At 49.0% G+C, this 21,218-nt stretch overlaps 1 protein-coding gene and 1 long non-coding RNA gene across 4 annotated transcripts in view; one reads left to right on the forward strand and one right to left on the reverse strand.

The window, feature by feature from the left end:
• The window catches only part of LOC309360446, a 359,212-nt gene extending 349,588 nt beyond the window's left edge, over nucleotides 1-9,624 (reverse strand). Inside the window, exon 1 of the long non-coding RNA XR_014164157.1 lies at nucleotides 9,263-9,624. This is a non-coding gene — a long non-coding RNA (uncharacterized lncRNA). The remainder of the gene's footprint in view (nucleotides 1-9,262) is intronic.
• PEX5 (peroxisomal biogenesis factor 5) lies at nucleotides 2-20,680 on the forward strand. 3 transcript variants are annotated; one of them, XM_081894194.1, is made up of 16 exons: nucleotides 2-93; nucleotides 2,229-2,418; nucleotides 2,711-2,746; nucleotides 3,664-3,796; nucleotides 4,033-4,167; nucleotides 4,330-4,435; nucleotides 6,357-6,447; nucleotides 8,185-8,307; nucleotides 9,631-9,723; nucleotides 11,072-11,191; nucleotides 12,620-12,763; nucleotides 13,083-13,153; nucleotides 15,620-15,838; nucleotides 16,415-16,580; nucleotides 17,753-17,910; nucleotides 19,555-20,680. In XM_081894194.1, exons 2-16 carry the CDS (start codon nucleotides 2,269-2,271, stop codon nucleotides 19,754-19,756), a joined length of 1,947 nt encoding a protein of 648 aa, XP_081750320.1. In that variant the 5' UTR covers nucleotides 2-93; nucleotides 2,229-2,268; the 3' UTR covers nucleotides 19,757-20,680. The 3 variants fall into 3 exon arrangements, with proteins under 3 accessions (XP_081750320.1, XP_081750322.1, XP_081750321.1); XM_081894195.1 differs by lacking the exon at nucleotides 2-93 and adding an exon at nucleotides 447-466; XM_081894196.1 differs by lacking the exon at nucleotides 8,185-8,307.
• The last annotated feature ends 538 nt before the right edge of the window (nucleotides 20,681-21,218 follow it).

The following is a 21,218-nucleotide window of genomic DNA, read 5'->3' on the forward strand; positions in this document are numbered from 1 at the left end:
TCGGAACACCTGGCCGCCCCCCGCCTCCCCGCCCCGAGTTAGGAACCCAGCCGAGGGAGGGAGGGGCTCCGCAGCGAGGCCTTGCAAAGCCTGGTGAGTTGTTTTGCTGGGGGGTGGGGAGCCCGGGGGGGGGGCGCGTCGTGCAGCGGGGGGGGGTGTCCAGGCATCAAGCCCGCCCCACCCCACGGCCTCCCCGTGCAGACGATGTTGAGATGCGCGGAAAGGGAGTGCCTGGGAGCTTGGCTTGGAATCTGCCTCCCCCTCGCCCCCAATTCCAGCCCCCCCTAGAGGACCAGCCAGCCAGGCTCAGCCCTCGGGTTTTGGGAAGTAGCCACGGGGAGAGGGCACCTCTGAGCATGTGCAGAGTCGCATCCCACCGCTACACACCATCAGGAGTCGGGAGAGGCCAGAGCCGAACGTGGGAGTTGCTGGGGGTGAAACTGGAATGAAATATTGGGGGGCCCAGGTAAGCCCCGCCCCACAGAATCCATCGCACGATGCAGTGCACGCGCACCATGCCCACCAACTTTTTTGGGGGGGGGGTAGCCCTCTCAAATATTTTACTGGGGGGCCCAAAGGGACCTCGAACCTTCGGACTTGGCTCCTGTGGGATTTGCATTCCCCCAGTCGAAGTGCCTGCATGATGCGGGTGTGTCGGTGCATTCGCACAGTTACGCGTGTGAAGGGGCTCCCTGTCTTATATCTGGGCTGGGTCAACCTTTGGTCGGACTTGGCACTCCTTGCGCTTTCATCTCGAGAGGCGGCCACTGTAGGTGGTGGGGCTGTTTGGTTGCATCGTTTGCAAGTGGCAATTATTCCGGATTACTCCCTGTGCAGGTGTGTTGCTCTTGTGCGCACGGCAAGTGGGCAGAGGAATGTCTGCCCGTGTCCTGCCTCCCTTGGGCCCCGGACGTGCCACTTCAAACAGCCATGGCTTCCCCTCAAAGAATCCTGGGAACTGTAGTTTAAGGGTCCTGGCTGTGGTTAAAGGTAAAGGTACCCCTGCCCGTACGGGCCAGTCTTGACAGACTCTGGGGTTGTGCGCCCATCTCACTTAAGAGGCCAGGGGCCAGCGCTGTCCGGAGACACTTCCGGGTCACGTGGCCAGCGTGACATTGCTGCTCTGGCGAGCCAGAGCCGCACACGGAAACGCCGTTTACCTTCCCGCTGGTAAGCGGTCCCTATTGATCTACTTGCACCGGGAGGTGCTTTCGAACTGCTAGGTTGGCAGGCGCTGGGACCGAGCAGCGGGAGCGCACCCCGCCGCAGGGATTCGAACCGCTGACCTTTCGATCGGCAAGTCCTAGGCGCTGAGGCTTTAACCCACAGCGCCACCTGCGTCCCACCTGGCTGTGGTTAGGAGATCCCAGTTCCCCTCACGCAGCTACGGTTCCCAGAGTGTCTTAAAAGTCAATCCCTCCTCAGAGGGAACTTTGAGAGTTTCAGCTCTGTCACACCCTTCACAAACTGTTCCCACGATTATTTGGGGGAAGCTGTGATGTGATCCCCCTTTAGATGTGCAGTACAAATGAGGCCTCAGTTGTTGGCAATTTTTGTAAACCTGCCTTATGCATTTACAAAAGCTTTTTTTGTCTATTAATAATAATAATAATAATAATAATAATAATAATAATTTTACCCCACTCATCTGATTGGGCGGCTTCCAACATATATACAAACATAATAAAGTATTACACACAAAAAAGGCTTCCCCATACAGGGCTGCCTTCAAAATAATAATAATTCAATATTTCAATTGAACAAAATAAAGCAGAAATAAAATAATATGTGCAGAAAAAGTTTTACTCTCTTCCTATATACACAGACTGTTTCAATTCCATATTTGCTCATCTGATATATAAGTACTTACATAGCAGTATATAAGTACTTTATATAAGTACTTTATATAAGTAACTTTATATAACTTTATATAAGTACTTATATAGTTCATCTGCTATATAAGTATCATAAACATATATGTTTAGCCACAGTACTATATATTGTATAAACGCATTCCAAATGTCATTATATTTGTCCATGCAGAGTCTACACCTAGAAGCAATCTGTTTGTAAGCTGCGAGTATAGTCGTATCTTCAGTCCCTTGGGTAATCTCTCCGGTGCATCATTGTCAGAAACCTGCCTCACCAGATTACCTGGGTGCAGGAGATGAATGATAACAATAGCCTTGTGACTCTACATGGTTTGCCATTGCTTCTCCCTTGGGCAGGTGAGGGTCGTGGGGCTGTGGCCGTCTCCTGCCTCCCGCCATGGCAATGAGGGAGCTGGTGGAGCCGGAATGCGGAGGCTCCAATCCTCTGATGAAGCTGGCCAGCCATTTCACTCAGGACAAAGGCCTGCAGCAGGAGGGGCTTCGGGGACCCCTGGCTTGGCCTCCCAATGCCCCCGTGCCTGAGATGGTAAGTTTGGCAAAGCTGGAAGGGGAGGGGGGAGTGGTACCGCTTTGGGGAGCCGGGAATTGTTTATCTCTCATCCAGGGAAAATAATCCCTCAATGGTTAATGCTAGGCCTTCTTATCTCCCTGCCCCCCACCCTATCTCTGCCTATTTAAAAATGGATAATACCCATTTGTCCTGAAATGGACAAAAAAGCATAAGATAAAGAAAGCAGAAATCCGTTGGGGGATGCAACTCTTTAATCCTTTGCGATTTCTATTCTGCCGTTGGGTAGCAATCTTTTTCTCTTCTGCAGGTGTCCAAACCTCTTGGAAGAGCCTCTGAAGATGAAGTAAGACACCCCATGTTTCTTCTCTTTGTTTTCCTCCTTCCCTTTGACCCGCTCAATATTGTTTCCTCATACACATGCTAGGGCTGGGCAGTATCTGGTTTTCAACGTATACTAAACATCACGATGGGACGCGGGTGGCGCTGTGGGTTAAACCACAGAGCCTAGGACTTGCTGATCGGAAGGTCAGCAGTTTGGATCCCCGCGACGGGGTGAGCTCCCGTTGCTCGGTCCCAGCGCCCACCTAGCAGTTCGAAAGCATGTCAAAGTGCAAGTAGATAAATAGGTACCACTCCAGCGGGAAGGTAAACGGCATTTCCGTGCACTGCTCTGGTTCGCCAGAAGCGGCTTAGTCATGCCGGCCACATGACCCGGAAGCTGAATAAAGCGAGATGAGCGCCACAACCCCAGAGTCGGACACGACTGGACCTAATGGTCAGGGGTCCCTTTACCTTTAAACATCACGATATACCAATATGTTACTAAAACATCTGAAATAAGGATGGAGCTATGTAGAGGCATTGGCAGGCTTCGCGGTTTTCTCTACATTGTCATTTTCCCCCCAGTGCCTGTTCTTGTGATTCTCTGCGCCCCTGCATGAGCCAGGAGAGCTAACGGGCTGCTGGAATCGACAGAAGCATCTTTCCCCACATCGTGATTTTAGCATAGCACGCACACACACACACAAACATGTCATGATTCGAGATATATTGCCAGCTCAAAAATTCTGAAACCGCTATCACAATATGGACTTCAAACCGGTTTTGGACGATCCATCACCCACCCCTAACACACATCACGATCCACAATATAATGCCAGGTCAAAAATTATGAAACAGATTTAACAATATGGCCTTCAACTGGTTTGGGACCGTAGATCACCCGGCCGTAACACATGCTGACGTTATGTTTTCTGGCAGCTGGTGGCAGAGTTCCTTCAAGAGCAGAATGGCCCCCTGCTGTCCCGTGCCCCACAAACATTCAAGATGGATGACCTGCTGGCCGAGATGCAGGAAATTGAGCAGTCCAGCTTCCGACAGGCTCCACAGAGAGGTAAGAGGCCTGGGAGTCCTAGCATGAGCAGAGACCAGCAAAATATTTATTGGGTGAATGGCGGTGATGGTGCTGCTGTCCATCCATCCCTTGTTGAGGGGGATGTGCCCCCCGAGGAAGGGGATGGATTGGGAAGCCAATTCTGCCCCATAGGGACCTTTCTCAGCCTTGTGGGCAGTAGGACACTATCACCTGAGCTAGCACTGTTCTGACTCCCTCCGGCTTCCTCTTCTCAGCTCCAGGTGTGGCGGCCCTGGCTTTGTCGGAGAATTGGGCGCAAGAATTCCTTGGCGCTGCCGACAGTACAGTGGACGTCTCAACGGATTACAATGAAGCCGATTGGTCCCAGGAGTTCATTGCTGAGGTTACAGGTGGGACAGGAGTTGGTAAGGGGGTGGCAGCCCTGTTTAGGGAAGTTTTTAATGCTTGGTGTTTTATCGTGTTTTTAATATTCTGTTGGGAGCCACCCAGAGTGGCTGGGGAAACCCAGCCAGATGGGCAGGGTATAAATCTTATTATTTATTTCTTCAAAGACCCCTTGTCTGTGTCTCCTGCCAAGTGGGCCGAGGAATATTTGGAGCAGTCGGAGGAGAAGTTGTGGCTGGGTGAATCGGAAGATCAGACCCTGGCTGATAAATGGTGAGTACCTCTGTTCCTACTTCCCGCAGTGACGCCGACGAGATATTGGGATTTGAGCCACGCTGCAGCTCAAAGTAGCACTCTGCCCGAGTTCTGAGTAGACGGGTCCATTTCCATGAAGCAGCTGGCTTCTCCTGCAGCCCCAGGGGGAAAGGTTTAAAATTACACCGTGACAGAGAGGTCTTCAGTTTAATGTATTTTTTTCAAGGCTTTTCGGATCAACAAGGGAGAGAGGGAGATTGTTATCCGGACAAAGAACCTTGAAGCTCTCTGGGCTGCTGTTGTTTTCCATGATGCCCTGCCATATTGAGTAGAATTATAGTGAACTGAATGGAGAAAGGCATTTAATAAGGGAGCTGCTTAGAAACGGCTGCTGTTACCTATGTTTTGTTAACCTTTAGGTTGGACTACTGGCATGTTTTATATGTGGAGCTCTCCGTTGAAGGCTACTCTGAAATCTCAGCTGGAGCAGAATGTGACTGCTAGACAGTTGATTCACGCTAGGGAAATGGAACATAACCAGGGCTTAAGGATTTCCCCCCAGATTCATGGTGTTTTCTGGGCATTACTGAAAACATAGGTGCTTAACTTTGAAAGCTCTTTATGACTTTGGACCACCTTCTCCCTCTCAAGGAAGCCAAACACTTTGATCATCTTTAGAGGCTCCTTTATATATAATAATAATTATTTATTATTTATAACGCGCCTATCTGGCTGAGTTTCCCCAGCCACTCTGGGCGGCTCCCAATCGAGTGTTAAAAACAATACAGCATTAGATATTAAAACTTCCTTAAACAGGGCTTCCTTCAGATGTCTTTTAAAAATAAGATAGCTGCTTATTTCCTTGACGTCTGCTGGGAGGGCGTTCCACAGGGCAGGTGCCACTACCGAGAAGGCCCTCTGTCTGGTTCCCTGTAACCTCACTTCTTGCAATGAGGGAACCGCCAGAAGGCCCTCGGAGCTGAACCTCAGTGTCTGGGCTGAACGATGGGAATGCAGACACTCCTTCCGGTATACTGGACCGAGACCTTTAGGGCGTTAAAGGTCAGCACCAACACTTTGATTTGTGCTCGGAATCGTACTGTGAGCCAATGGAGGTCTCTCAGGACTGGTCCCAGCCACCACTCCCAGTCACCAGTCTAGCTGCCGCATTCTGGATTAATTGCAGTTTCCGAGTCACCTTCAAAGGTACCCCCACGTAGAGCGCATTGTAGAAGTACAAGCTGGAGATAACCAGAGCATGTACCACTCTGGTGAGACAGTCCGCGGGCAGGTAGGGTCTCAGCCTGCGTACCAGATGGAGCTGGTAGACAGCTGCCTTGGACACAGAATTAACCTGCGCCTCCATGAACAGCTGTGAGTCCAAAATGACTTCCAGGCTGCGCATCTGTTCCTTCAGGGGCACAGTTACCCCATTCAGGGCCAGGGAGTCCCCCACACCCGTCCGCCTCCTGTTCCCCCTTGTCAGGATTCAACCTCAATCTGTTAGCCGCCAGCCATCCTCCAACCGCCTCCAGGCACTCACAACTCACCTTTCCCAGGGACGGCCATTTTGTGATATGGAAATCTCTCTCCAGAGAGGCTCTCTTGGCGCAATCTTGTCTTTTCACTTGAAGGACTCTCCCCGCCCTCTGGCCTTGCCTTTCAATTCATTTGCCTTTTTGTTTCTGTTCCTAATTATGGCTTTAGTTTTTGTTGTTGGTGGTGTAGGCTGTTTTCTGTCATTTTAATAGTCTTTCAAATGCTGTTATTGAAATGCTTGTGTACTGATCGTTTTATAAGCTGCATTGCAAATTGGAGGGTTGGGAGATATAAAATAAACACATCAGCGGTTTATTTTTGTGATGGCTGTGTCAAACACTTAAGTACATAGCGTCCTCCTAGCTTGCTCCTGAACCACGTTTATTCTTTCTGATCATAGGTATGAGGAATACCAGCCTGAAGAAGACCTCAAGAAAACTGCCAATGAATTTCTTGCAAAAGTGGATGACCCAAAACTGAATGACTCTGAGGTAAAAAAAGAGACTAGAATTCTCTTTGTAGGGAATTGGGCACAGGTAATATGAGTGCTTGACCATGAGCGTGCCTGCCCATCTGAGTTTCCCAGCCGCTCTTGGGCAGCTTACAGCATATCTAAAAACATAATAAAAACATCAAGTGTTAAAAACCTCCCAATAAAGGGCTACCTTCAGATGTCTTTTAAAAGTTGTCTCCTTGACATCTGAAGGAAGGGTGCCACCACCGAGAAGGCCGCCTTCCTGGTTCCCTGTAACTTCGCTTCTCACAGTGAGGGAACCAGCAGAAGACCCTCAGAGGAGGCAACGTTTTGTTTCCTCCTCAAAATACCGTATTTTTCGCTTGATAACACGCACCTGACCATAACACGCACATAGTTTTTAGAGGAGGGAAACAAGAAAAAAAATTGGTGGATGTATCATTTTTGTGCTTCATGCTGTGGCCACAGAAATGTGATTTGATGGTGAGTTTGGGGTAGCCCAATGCAAAAATCCTGAGAATCCATGTGGATCTGTGCTTTGTAACCATGTTTTTGCACCATTGTGGCCCCAGGAAACAGTGGGTGCGTGATTTTTTGGGTGCAGGCTGTAGCCATGGACATGCTATGTGATCTGATGGTGAATTTGGGGTGACCCAATGCAAAGATCCTGAGGATCCATGTGGATCCGTGCTTTGTAACCACATTTTAAGTGGGGAGGGAAGGAAAAACACAGAAGGGACAAGGAGCACGAGAGGGGTGTGCGGAGAAGCAGCTGGCTAAGAATGCAGGAGAGGGATTTAACGGTAGGGAGGAAAGGAAGTCAAAAGTTTTCCCCCACCCAAGCCAGCCCCCCTATCTCCGCCACCTGCATTTTCCGGCTGCCTGCGATGCTGGACGCAGCAGCAGCACCGGAGCACGGAGAGGAGGAGGTGGTGGCTGTCGGCTGCGCTCCTAGCCGAAGGAACCTGAGCCGGGTGGGCTGGAGCCTGCGCGCAGTGTGACTAGGAAGGAATTAGAAGGAAGGACGCGATCCTTTCCTTTCCCCTCTGCTTGCCAGGAGGGCAGGGGATTTCCCTGCTCTTTGTTGCGTTTGAGCAAACATAGCAACCAAAAACGGTGGGCAGTAAGACCCTGAGGCAGAATGCAGGAAAGCTGCAACCTCCTCTCTTTAGCCTTCCCTCCTCAGCGATCTGATTTTTGCCCCTGTACTTGGGCCAGTCGGCTCCAGGGACCACACATTTGCTCAATAACATGCACAGACATTTCCCCTTTTTAGGAGAAAAAAATGTGAGTGTTATAGAGGGGAAAATACGGTATTTATGTCTGTCTACACTCACACATTCTTCTCCCCACACACCTCTCCCTTCTCTGCCTTCACTCCTTGAAAAATGGCAGTCTTGTTTTAAGAATTAGGATTTGGATGTTCCCTGATCTTCTTGCTTCCAATCCGGGGCAAACGGTTGGCAGAAAGGGCTTTGAGCTAAGGGGGGCAGTTGGGCCTAGACCTTCCAGCCTGGTGTTATTCTTGGAGGTTACTTTCAAGGAAATAAGAGTGTCTGACCCTGTCCAACTGTTTTAAGCGGCTACCGCTTGAGAGGGACCCACTCCCAGGTTCCTTTTCCCTCAAGGAAGCCGAATGTGCCTCCTCTGGCTCTGCTCAGTCCGGACGGTCCAGGCTAGTTCAGATAGAAGAGGTTGTTCTGAGGGATGGTTGGTGATGGTCTCTCTCCCTGTGTCTCCTTTCTTCATGCAGTTCCTAAAGTTTGTCCGCCAGATTGGAGATGGGAGGGTGTCCATCGAGGCAAATCGGGTGACCATTACCCCCAGAGACCAGGATCAGGCAGAACAATGGGCAACTGAGTTTATACAGCAGCAGGTAGGACTCCCAACAGGTAGAGCTCTGCTGCTCACGAGCTGTGTGCTTCTTGGCAACATGCTCTTGTGTGGCCAATAACCAACGTCTTCAGTGTTGGGAGTACAACTGGTGTCCAGGAGTGTCAACTTGCGCAAAGAGCAGTGTGTATGTAGTCTAGGGGAAGAGAAGACCCACAGTGCAGACCTTCCAGTGATGATTCTGTCCTGTAGGCCCAAATTTTTACACTCTGTTGTGCCTGCCATATTGTTTGCCAAGAAATGGCACAGTAAACACATGAGACGTAACCGGCTGTGTTCTTAGATAAATGCGATTTACTATTCAAAGTATCAAATTGTAAATTTCAACAGAAGTAACTCATGAAGTTCAACAAACGAAGAAAGCAGAAGGCCCAGTGGATCAGTTCATGCATAAGATCCATCCGTGTATTGGTGTCCATTCCACCTGTCCGTTCATCAAGTCCAAACCATCCACATGAAAGGCTACTACTATGCCATAAGATCCACTGTCCTGTAATACCACATATGAGCTTTAACTACTGATGAAGTCCAGGATGGTGAAACAAGGCTAGTATTCTAGAAATCCTTCTCTTAGACTTTGTGAAAGGATTTTGTGGAACTGTAACTGGAGACTCTTGAGAGTCCCATGGACTGCAAGAAGATCAAACCTCTCCATTCTGAAGGAAATCAGCCCTGAGTGCTCACTGGAAGGACAGATCCTGAAGCTGAGGCTCCAAGACTTTGGCCACCTCATGAGAAGAGAAGACTCCCTGGAAAAGACCCTGATGTTGGGAAAGATGGAGGGCACAAGGAGAAGGGGACGACAGAGGACGAGATGGTTGGACAGTGTTCTCAAAGCTACCAGCATGAGTCTGACCAAACTGCGGGAGGCAGTGGAAGACAGGAGGGCCTGGCGTGCTCTGGTCCAGGGGGTCACGAAGAGGCGGACATGACTAAACAACAACAACAACAACCTTTCATGTGGATGGTTTGGACTTTATGAACAGACAGGTGGAATGGACACCAATACATGGGTGGACCTTACGCATGAACTGACTATAGAATGATCTGATCCATTAGTTCTTCTGCTTTGTTCGTTTGACGAACTTTATGAGTTACTTCTGTTGAAATTTACAATTTGATATTATGAATAGTATATCTTATTTATCTAAGAACACAGCTGGTTACGTCTCATGTGTTTATTGAGTATGCTTTATGTGACTGTAGGTTGCTTTGTTGTTGCTTTGTTAAGAAATGGGACCAGGCTGCACCCTTTATCCATCTTTGAGGTGGGAGAAAGTACCTTCCTGCTATGCTCTCTTTCTAGAACACATCCGAAGCCTGGGTAGATCAGTTTGCACACTCTGCAGACACGCTGGGCCTGGAGAACGAGTTTGAGGAAGCCAAGACTGCTGTGGAGGTAACGTAACAACTGGTGAGGGCAGGGCTCCCCTGGAGTGAGTGAGTCAGTTTTATTGCACGTAGCCAAAGGCTGCCACAATGTACACAGAATCATTCAACAATTAGAAGAAAATATACTGGATTGATACACAAAACTTAAAATATTTATATTATCAAAACACTACCTACTCTAAACAGAGCTATAAAAGTACCTTAACATACAAGTTAAGACATTAAATAATAAAAGTTATAAGCAAAAATTATTACATGGCCACTAATGTATTAAAAAATAATGTTAATTAATACAATGTGCAATTATATTCAGAGTCTGGTGATAAAGATAGAATATAGCTTGATGTATAAAGGTAAAGGGACCCCTGACCATTAGGTCCAGTTCTGGCCTACTTTGGGGTTGTGGCGCTCATCTCGCTTTACTGGCCGAGGGAGCTGGTGTACAGCTTCCAGGTCACATGGCCAGCATGACTAAGCCACTTCTGGCAAACCAGAGCAGCGCACGGAAACGCCATTTATCTTCCCACTGGAGTGGTCTCTATTTATCTACTTGCACTTTGACATGCTTTCAAACTGCAAGGTTGGCAGGAGCAGGGACCGGGCAACGCGAGCTCACCCCGTCGCGGGGATTTGAACCGCCGACCTTCTGATCGGCAAGTCCTAGGCTCTGTCGTTTACCCTACAGCGCCACCTGCATCCCTAGCTTGATGTAGATAGGGTCAAATAAATTCATCTCCTTTACAGTTGGTGGCTACCTTGGCTATATAATTTGCTCTAATTTTCCTAGCGGCAGTTGCAAAGAGCGCTACACGCCAGGTCACGTACTTATCAGTGTCTGCAAGGAGATATAAACCTAAACATTAGGAAGAACTTCCTGACAGTAAGAGCTGTTCGACAGTGGAATTTGCTGCCAAGGAGTGTGGTGGAGGTCTTCTTTGGAGGTCTTTAAGCAGAGGCTTGACAACCATATGTCAGGCGTGCTCTGATGGTGTTTCCTGCTTGGCAGGGGGTTGGACTTGATAGCCCTTGGGGTCTCTTCCAACTCTATGATTCTATAAATTCATATCAGAGGGATTCTGGCCAGGGGACCTTGCCATTATAGGTGCTAAAAATCTTTCTCTTGCTTCATTATATAGGGGGCAGCGTAAGATATAATGCATAAGGTCCTCTACCTCAGGATATCCCCTAATGCAAACACGTTCGTTTGTTGGTATGCCTCTGTGTCTCCCATCTCTATAAGCAGAGTTTGTTGTATTTAATCGTAACTCTGTAAAAGCTTTGTCTTGGAGTGAGACTTCTGCTGCGTTGAGAGACCTGGTGGGTTTCCCTCACCTTCCTTTCCCCCTCTTCTTTAGTCAGATGTGGACTTCTGGGACAAGCTCCAGGCTGAGTGGGAGGAGATGGCCAAGCGAGACGCAGAGGCCCATCCATGGCTAACGGACTACGAGGATCTCGCCAGCTCCTCTTATGACAAGGTACTCCTGCAGAGGCTCCGCTTGGGGCCTTCTCCTTCTCCCCCCACCCTGCCTCCTCATCTCTATTGGTTGCTCAATTTCAGATTGTGAGCAAGTGGGTACAGAATTCTCTCTCTGTGTTTAATTATACAATGCCTAGTAAAACTACAATGTCCAGACCCTGCACTTGTCATCTGAGGCCCTTCTCTAGGTCCCTCATCCCAGAGAGATTCAGAGCGTGGCAACAAGAGATTTGGCCTTTTCCGTGGTGGCTCCCTGTCTGTGGAATGCTCTCCCCAGAGAGGCTTGCCTGACACCATCATTACATGTCTTTAGGTGCCAGGCAAAGACCTCCCTCTTTACCCAGGCCTATGGCTATTGAATAATCTATGGCCTGTGATAGACTATGACCTGTGTACTGTTTTATTATTAGGCTGTCTGTCGTTATACTTTTTACAGTGGAACCCCTGTTTTTGAACGTCTCAGCTCCTAAAACGTTTGGATGCCAAAAACCTGGAAGTGAACACTTCCGCTTTCGAATGCGTCTCGGAAGTCAAATGGCTTCTGAGGTGCATTTCTCATTTTACTCCATTGAATTTGCTGATAGCCCTTTGATCCTTGGTTTTTGAACGTTTCGGAAGTCGAACGGTCTTCCGGAACGGATTACATTTGAAAACCGAGGTTCCACTGTATTATGGTTTTATCGTTGGTGTTCTGTAATGTATTTTAAACGTTGTACACCTCCCTAGGATCTTTTGATAAACGGCAGTACAGTGGTACCTCGGGTTAAGAACTTAATTCGTTCTGGAGGTCTGTTCTTAACCTGAAACTGTTCTTAACCTGAAGCACCACTTTAGCTAATGGGGCCTCCTGCTGCTGCCACGCCGCCGGAGCACGATTTCTGTTCTCAATTTCTGAAGCAAAGTTCTTAACCCGAGGTTACTATTTCTGGGTTAGCAGAGTCTGTAACCTGAAGCGTATGTAACCTGAAGCGTATGTAACCCGAGGTACCACTGTATATAAATTGAATCATCAACAACAACTTATGAAGTAACAGTCATAAATAAAATATAAAATGTAGGTACAAGCAACTCCCAACTTGTGCATGACACACGTGGTGCTGAGAACTCAGAAGTGGGGAGCACCCTGGAGAGTGTGTGTTGGAGGTGCTCACTGATGCACAGGGAAGCAGCTGCTGCTGCGCTACCCCACACCCCAGCTGTTAGGCAGGGAGGCTGAGCAGCCTTAACAAAGCCCTGCTGCCCCTCCTACTCACGAGGAAATCTTCCCCAGAGCCCAAAGAGAACGTCCTCTCTGGGCTCTGGGGAGGGTCTCCTTGCTATGGGATGAACGGTCTGTGTTCCTCCGCCCCTTGAATTAAATAGCAAATGCTGCAAGATCCACTTTAAAAGCAGCAACAACAACAACTTTACTCTCCCTCCCTGGTAGGGATACCAGTTTGAAGAAGAGAACCCCGTGCACGATCATCCCCAGGCCTTTGAGGAAGGGCTGAAGTGCCTGGAGGAGGGCGACTTGCCCAACGCCGTCTTGTACTTTGAGGCTGCTGTGCAGCAGAACCCGGATCACATGGAGGTGAGTGAAGGGATTAGGTTAGGCTGGGGAAGGTTGCCGGGGGGTGTTGGCCCTTTGTCAAGACAAACTGGGTCAATGCTCATTGCTTTGTTGCACTGTGCTAGCTGCTGAGTTGCCCGGCTGTGGACGATGGGAAAATGGGCAGCATCTGCCTTGGCCCTGAGTGGATTCGCTTCCCTTTCGGAGCGCTGAGAAGTTGGGCACTTTGGGGGAGAGGACACAGAAATGTTTCAGAAGTTGGGTACTTGACACTACTCTCCAGCACTGCTGGTAAGCACTGAAAAAACAGCCCTGACTCCTTGTTGTGTCTCCATTTCAGGCCTGGCAGTACCTGGGAACGACGCAAGCAGAGAATGAGCAGGAGCTTTTAGCCATCAGTGCTCTCAGGAAGTGAGTAACCTGCCTGGCGTAGCAACGCCTTGAGGTTGTGCTGCTTTTTGGGGAATTGCAGAGGCAAAGTCCAGCATGACGCCGGAAACCAAATGGCTAGAGATACTGGTGGTATACTGAAACTTTAAGCCTCATTCTTCCGTGACCCAAGTCCTAGCGTTGATATGAGAAAGGGGAACGCCATTCATAAATTTATAAGCCTCTGTGGAGAATAGGGCTGGGCGATATATTGATATATCGTACAAACCCAGTTTGAACTCCATATTATGATACCAGTTTCATAACTTTTGAACTTTGGTGATAGATTGCGAATCATGGTGTGTGTCAAAAATCACAGAATGGGGAAAACTGTGAAGCCAGCCAATGCCTCTACATAGCTCCATCCTTATTTCAGGCATTGTGATATATCTCAATGTTTAGCAAATGATATATCACTATGTTGAAAACCAGATATCGCCCAGCGCTACCGTTCCCATTCCCCTTTATATAGTTCCGTCCTTATTTAAAACATTATGATATATCAGTATATTGTGATGCTTAGCTGGTGATATATTGTGATGTTCTCGCTAGTGGATAAACAGTCCCCCTTAAGCCTAATTTGTTTTTGTGGGTTTTTTTGTGGGGTTTTCTTGTGTGGGAGAAGCTGCTAGAAATTCTGGACTAATGGATCTGAGCACAGATGTTCCTTATCAGGCTCTCGAAGCCAGAACTAAGGAAAAGGAGTTGAGAACTCGTGATGCAAACAGGTGTTTGCTCCTTTAGGATGGGAGGGGTGAATGCCCATTTTCTTGAAGGCTGTACCAACTGGTCATCCTGATTGGCTGCCTCGGGTTATGAGACCTTGGCCATCATTCACTTAAATTTGGGCTTTGGGCTATTGCGTAGTAGCTCTCATCGCAAAGGTTCCTGTCATGATTCCAGATTGAAGTCTGCCCTGCTGCTCAACTTCCAGTGTCTTGTGTGTTACTTAATCTTTAGCCAGATAAGATAGTTTTGTTGTTTTCCTTGCTTCCGAGTTGCTTTAAATTGTGATGCCATTTGAAACCCTCTTTCTCCAACAGACCTTTAAATAAAGTTTTTAATGTTTTTATGAAGAATTGCTTTTTGTTTGAGTTCCTGAACCTTGGCTGGACCCTAAAGACAGCACAGTCATCGCAGCCTCCTATTTGGTTCCTAGTTGTCTTCCTTTGCTTTATAAACTAAAATATTCCAAGCCTTTTCCTGTAGGGAAGGTCCTCCCCCACATTCTGATCATTTTGGTTGCCCTTCTCTGCATTTCTTTCCGCTCTATCATTAGCCCCTTATTTTGAGATGGGGGAACTGAACTGTATGCAATACCCTTGAATGTAGCTGCAGCATTGCCACTGCAATTTTGCTCACTTTTGGGCCAGGAACAGCAAACCTGTTGTGGAAAGAAAGGTAAAGGGACCCCTGACTATTAGGTCCAGTTGTGGCCGACTCTGGGGTTGCGGCGCTCATCTCGCTTTACTGGCCGAGGGAGGCGACGTTTGTCCGCAGACAGTTTTTCTGGGTCATGTGGCCAGCATGACTAAGCCGCTTCTGGCGAACCAGAGCAGCACATGGAAACGCCGTTTACCTTCCCGCTGGAGCGGTACCTGTTTATCTACTTGCACTTTGACGTGCTTTTGAACTGCTAGGTGGGCAGGAGCAGGGGCCGAACAACGGAAGCTCACCCCGTTGCGGGGATTCGAACCGCCAACCTTCTGATAGGCAAGTTCTAGGCTCTGTGGTTTAACCCACAGTGCCACCCGCGTCCCCCTTGTGGAAAGCAAGCAGCACGAAAAAGCTAGGCAAGTCTCTGGCGTAAGACGTCCTTTGCAAAATACAATATTATGGCCATAAATCTAATTTGGCACCAGGAGAGGAGACACTTTGAGACAGTAGTTTGACACTGTGCTCAAACTGCAGGATAGTAGCGAAGGAAGGATGACACCTGTAGCTGGGGAAAGGAAAGCAGAGCCAAAGAATAGCCAGGAAACTGTGAAGAATTACATTTTTTCTTGGCATGACTGATGGCAGCCCACAGAGTTCCCTCACAGTTCCTGAGCCTTTGGCAGATGCTCGCCGCACCTTATTTTAGCATGAAAACCTGAGAGTTAACAGGACGGAAAACACATGTTTGTGGCAGAGGTCCATCTCTCAGTGCTGCCCAGTTGCAAACTTTCTCGTGGGGGAAGAGCTTTATTTTGTTACGAATTTCCAGGCTTAGGAGCTCTCTGCAGCCAGAACATTTGCAGTAACTGCTGCAGATCTTCCAGCTGGGGAGGGTTTGCATTTCAGAAGGGAGCCTGGACCCTCCCAGCCAGCTGGGCTGCTTATCTTTTTGGTAAGACTGTTCTGAGATAAGAAACAAGAAACCTGCTCCTTCCCTTCTCCTCCTCCTGCGGTTACAGTAATGATCCCCTTCCGTTTTTTCACTTGCATGTTTTGACCTCTTTCCCACAGGTGCCTGGAGTTGCAGCCCGGGAACCTCACGGCGCTCATGGCTTTGGCGGTCAGCTTCACCAATGAATCTCTGCAGAAGCAGGCCTGCGAGACCCTGCGCGACTGGTTGCGCCACAAGCCAGCCTACGCTCATCTGATAGGGAAGGAGGAGGAGGAAGCCGGGGGGCCCAGCCCAGGCCTTGGGCCTTCCAAGCGCATCCTGGGCTCCCTTTTAACCGAGTGAGTGTGGGGAACGGGGGAAAGCGAGGATGGAAGAGGACTGGGGAAATACAGGTGGGGTTCCTGCACGGCGGGGGTGTGGCCCGGTTGACCATCAGGGCTCCCTTCCAGTTCTGCAATTCTGTGATTCGTTACCCTGTTGTATATCTTTCTGGGACGCGGGTGGTGCTGTGGTCCAAACCACAGAGCCTCTTGGGCTTGCTGATCACAAGGTCAGCAGTTCGAATCCCCGCGACGGGGTGAGCTCCTGTTGCTCTGTCCCAGCTCCTGCCAACCTAGCAGTTCGAAAGCACGCCAGTGCAAGTAGATAAATAGGTACCGCTCCGGCGGGAAGGTAAACGGCATTTCCGTGCATTGCTCTGGTTTCTGTCACAGTGTTCCGTTGCGCCAGAAGCGGTTTAGTCATGCTGGTCACATGCCACGGAAAAGCTGTCTGCAGATAAACGCCGGCTCCCTCGGCCTGAAAGCGAGATGAGCTCCGCAACCCCATAGTCGCCTTTGACTGGACTGAACTGTCCAGGGGTCCTTTACCTTTTTTACCTGTACATTTCTCTGTCCTCTCCACACGCGCCCCAGCTCGCTTTTTGTGGAAGTAAAGGAGCTCTTCCTGGCGGCTGTGCGCAGCAACACTTCTGCCGTGGACCCTGACGTGCAGTGTGGCCTGGGCGTTCTCTTCAACCTGAGCGGCGAGTACGAGAAGGCTGTGGACTGCTTCACTGCTGCGCTGAGTGCGCGGCCCAATGTAAGGCAGGAGCGCAAGCGTGGCTGAGAAAAGTGTGAGGTTGGGGAGGTGGACTTACAGGGTGGGAATCCTGCGTCAGGGCTGCACCGCTCAGTGGCGTAGCGTGGGGGGTGCAGGGGGGGGTGTCGGCCGCACCGTGCGCAACATCTGGGGGTTAGGGTTAGGGGGCGCAAATCCACGGGTTAGGGGGCGCAAATCCACGGGTTAGGGGGCGCAAATTACTTGCCTTGCCCCGGGTGCTGACAACCCACGCTACGCCACTGGCACCGCTCCGTTCGCGGGTGTGGGGATTGCCTGACCTGAATGCTCAACCATGCAAAGAACAAATAAATGTGCCCACATAGAAAAGAGAGGGCATCAGAGGCAAATGAGTTCGGACTTGGCCTTCTCTTGAACCCTGCTAAGTGGGGGGATGTTTATTTCATTTTCAGAATCAAAGCCCATAGTCTTTCCATCAACTTTAAGGCAAAGGCAGGTTCATAAAGGTGAAGGAAGTTCTTTAAGTGTCCAGATTCTAGACTGCCGTGGGCCTTAAACATCTACTACTAATAATAATTTATTATTTCCATCCCGCCCATCTGACTGGTATGCCCCAGCCACTCTGGGCTGTTTCCAGCATATATAAAAACCTAATAAAACATTACACTTTAAAAAGCTTCCCTATACAGGGCTGCTTTGGGATGTCTTCTAAAAGTTGTATAGTTACTCATCTCCTTGACATCCGATGGGACTGCATTCCACAGGGTGGGTGCCACTACCGAGAAGGCCCTCTGCCTGGTTCCCTGTAGCTTTACTTCTCATAATGAGGGAACCACCAGAAGGCCCTCGGAGCTGGATCTCAGTGTTTGGGCTGAACGATGGGGGGTGGAGACGCTCCTTCAGGTATACAGGGCTAAGGCCGTTTAGGGCTTTAAAGCTCAGCACCAACACTTTGAGTTATACTCAGAAAAGTACTGTTTTCTAAACAAAAGCACCTGGAATTGGACCTATAAATAACTATGCAACGTGGGTACCAGTGAGCTTTTTAAAATCATGGGGAACTTGAGGGATACAGGGGTCACCAGTGGGTGGGGTCTGGAAGCTGGGAAGGAATGTGCTGTTCTTGAATGAAGCATGGACTCTCTGTGGAAGAACTCCAGGGTTGAATAAGGCTCTCTCTGGTCTCCTCGCAGGATCATCTCCTCTGGAACAAACTAGGGGCTACTTTGGCCAATGGAAACCGGAGTGAAGAAGCTGTGGCAGCCTATAGGCATGCCTTGGAACTGCAGCCCGGCTACATCCGCTCCCGCTACAATCTCGGCATCAGCTGCATCAACCTTGGCGCCCACAGGTGAGCGGCTTAAGGGTTGGCAAAGAGGGACAAGGAAAGGTCAGGCTGCCTCCACCCCCTGTGCCCCCATAGCCGTTGACCAAATTCTGGGTCCAAATTCTTAGTTGGTCTTTAAGGTGCTACTGGAAGGAAATTTTTTTGTTTTGACTATGGCAGACCAACACGGCTACCTATCTGTATCTGGGTCCACTTCTTGAGATCTGGTGAGATCTATAGGTCGGATCAATCCTTTAACTGGAAGCACTGTGGATATGTCTTTGTTTTGGAGCCTGGTCTGTGGGTTCTATGGTCCCTGTTCCCTGACAAATATTACCTATCGCCTGGGGTCAGAGGCACCTTTAAAAATTAGTGATGCTTTTTTGGAATGCAGAGTTAAAGTAAATTATCGAATCATCAATTCTAGCACACAGGGGGGCCAACAAAATAATATAATTTGGCATCTGAACAATTGGCACTACTAATTGTAATATAATTTGGTATTGACAGTGAGGCTTTTATTGGGTTATTGTAATTGAAAACTAATTACAAAAATACTATACGAGCAAAAAATAATAATAGTGATGCTTCTTCCATGCAGACAAGCTGAGATTGGTTTGGCCGTGATTGGCTTCTTGCCTTGGCTTTACGATTTGCAAGGGTTAAGCAGGAGTAGAGCAGCATCTATTACAAATGTATTTCCATAGCTCCTGGGGAGTTGTTGCTTGACAAGTAGGGGGCATGGAAGAGCGTGGCAGCCCCGGAACTGCTGCCTTGATCTCGCCATGTGTCATGGGCTGGTTGGATGCAGAGGAATGGGGGAGGGAACCAGGTGAGGAACCATCAAGGGAAGAGGACTCAGAGCCCAAGGAGTGGTGGTGGGACAACAATGAGTGGTCAGAGGGAAAACATAGGGAGGAGGAGGTTTTGGGAGCTGAAGAGGTAACAGGACTTAGTGAGCTGGGAGAGTCTGTGGCAGAAACAAGTCCAGAAGCGGAGGCAGGAGCAGAAGCAGGTACGTTGGAGGCCATGAGGCAGAGATGAGTCCAGCTTCTGCAAAAAGCTCACCTCCCTACCCACCCCGATCTCCCAGAACCAGCAGAGGCATGAAGAGGGTGGAGAAGGTGGCTTCATGCAGGCACAGTCTCTGATTGCTTGAGGCAAGCCCTGGGGAGGAGGGGACTTAGGCAGCTGTGGACCCTCAGTCCCAGCTACTGCTTCAAGGGGGCAACACCTGTCGGAGATGAGTTGCAAAGGCCCCACACTCCTGTGTCAAACCTGTTCTTCCTATTGAAAGAGTTACCGTATTTTTTGCTCTATAAGACTCACTTTTCCCTCCTAAAAAGGAGAAATGTGTGTGCGTCTTATGGAGCGAATGCAGGCTGCGCAGCTATCCCAGAAGCCAGAACAGCAAGAGGGATTGCTGCTTTCACTGCGCAGCGGTCCCTCTTGCTGTTCTGGCTTCTGAGATTCAGAATATTTTTTTCTTGTTTTACTCCTCCAAAAACTAGGTGTGTCTTATAGAGCGAAAAATACGGTAACTCCCAACTTGCGTGTGTGATTTATTGCTGGCTTGTTCCTGACACCATGCCTAATTACTGGGTTTTCCTCCATGTTCCCTTCTCTCTGCTTCTCTTTGACACTTGCTCTCTTGCCGTCTTAAAACAGGGAGGCTGTGGAGCACTTCCTGGAGGCCTTGCACATGCAACAGAAGAGCCGGGGCCCGCGAGGCCAGCAGGGGGCCATGTCTGACAACATCTGGAGCACCCTCCGTATGGCGCTCTCCATGCTGGGCCAGAGTGACCTTTATGGGGCGGCTGACGCCCGGGACCTTCCAACACTGCTGCAAGCTTTTGGGATTCAGCAGTGACTCTTCGATGGGCTCCCCTGCGAGTGCAGGATGAGCCCTCGCCAGCGCTGATCTCCCCTGCCCACAACTCCCCATCTGCCGACATATGCACACCTCATTCAGGCAGCTTCCTCACCCCTGCCCCACCACCCAATCTCACTTCCCACCCCCATGTTTCAGAGAACTACACGTCAATGCATTTTCAGTTGTCTTTGGTCCAGGGCTGTTCGGTCACTCATGGTTTTATCTTGGACCTACCATTGGAGAATTGTAGTCTGTGTTCAACAGCAGTTAGCTGGCTTGCGGGTCTCCCTTAACATCTTCTGGGTTTGCTTTCTCCAGCAAATCAAATCCCCTTGAGCAGGAAAATGTTTATACTTTCCCCTGCACTTCATCTGTGCGCTGAAATTGCACCTCTGTGTAGTGTCTTTGGCACATCGTTTTACATGATCATTCTACTTAAGAAAGTCTTTTTTTCCGAAAGGGATGAATGAATCATGGTGTGGAATTCTGGGCTCTCGTCTTCAAAAAGGTGCTGCTAACTTTTAAGGTACGACACAACACGATCGGACATATCTCACTGGGCACCAGCATAGCGTATTTTCTACAGTGTTCTGTTTTGTCTCAACTCGCCCGGGGAAGAAGTGACTGAAGGGAGTAAGCTCTCCAGTGCGATGTACATTGGGGGGGGGGAGCAGAAATAGGGTTTAACTGCCGCACTTCAAAAGATCAGGGCAGGACCTATGTCTTAATTATCCTTCTGCCCCTTAGCTCTTTTGTAAAGTAAAAGGGGGACTGGTTATCTCTGTGCATTTGATTCTCCCCTTCTGTGTAATTGGGCCCTTTAATTATAAATATCTGTATATGATTTTTGTTGGGAAATGTTTTTAAAATTGTAAAATATTTTGTATAATAGAAGGGAAAAAGAATTAAACCTGCCAAATGCAGCTGTGCCGGCTTTTCATTCTTGAGCATGAAAGCATTCCATTGTTGGAGCCTCTGCATTCCTTTCCCCCTTATCCTCTGCATCCATGTGATACTCCCCTTTTCATTCAGAAGTCCTACTCTGCAGAGTAAAGCTAAAATAACTAGGCTGATGCTTTCCCCCCTCAGCTGCGTACTTTCTAAATCTCAGTGGATGAGGAGATTTTGTTTTCATTGGTAGAGCAGAGCAGCAGCGTTGTCTGTGCCTCATCCCATTTGCTAAATTGCATTTTTAACAAGATGACATCTTGCAAAGGGATCTCTAGTGATCTGTCACGGGCGCTTTAGTTGAGATTCCTGCATTGTAGGCGGTTGGACTAGATCACCTTTCGGGGGTCCCTTCCAGCTCTATAATTGTATGCACTCGTTAACCTCAAAGTTTGGGAAATCCTTCCCTGCAGGAATGGTTTTAAGGATTAGTGAGATAACATACTGTGTGTGTGTGTGTGTGTGTGTGTGTGTGTGTGTGTGTGGTGCATTGAACACTCAGAGTTAAGTA

Source organism: Podarcis melisellensis, assembly GCF_964234715.1.
Source record: "Podarcis melisellensis genome assembly, chromosome: 17".
NCBI lineage: Eukaryota > Metazoa > Chordata > Lepidosauria > Squamata > Lacertidae > Podarcis > Podarcis melisellensis.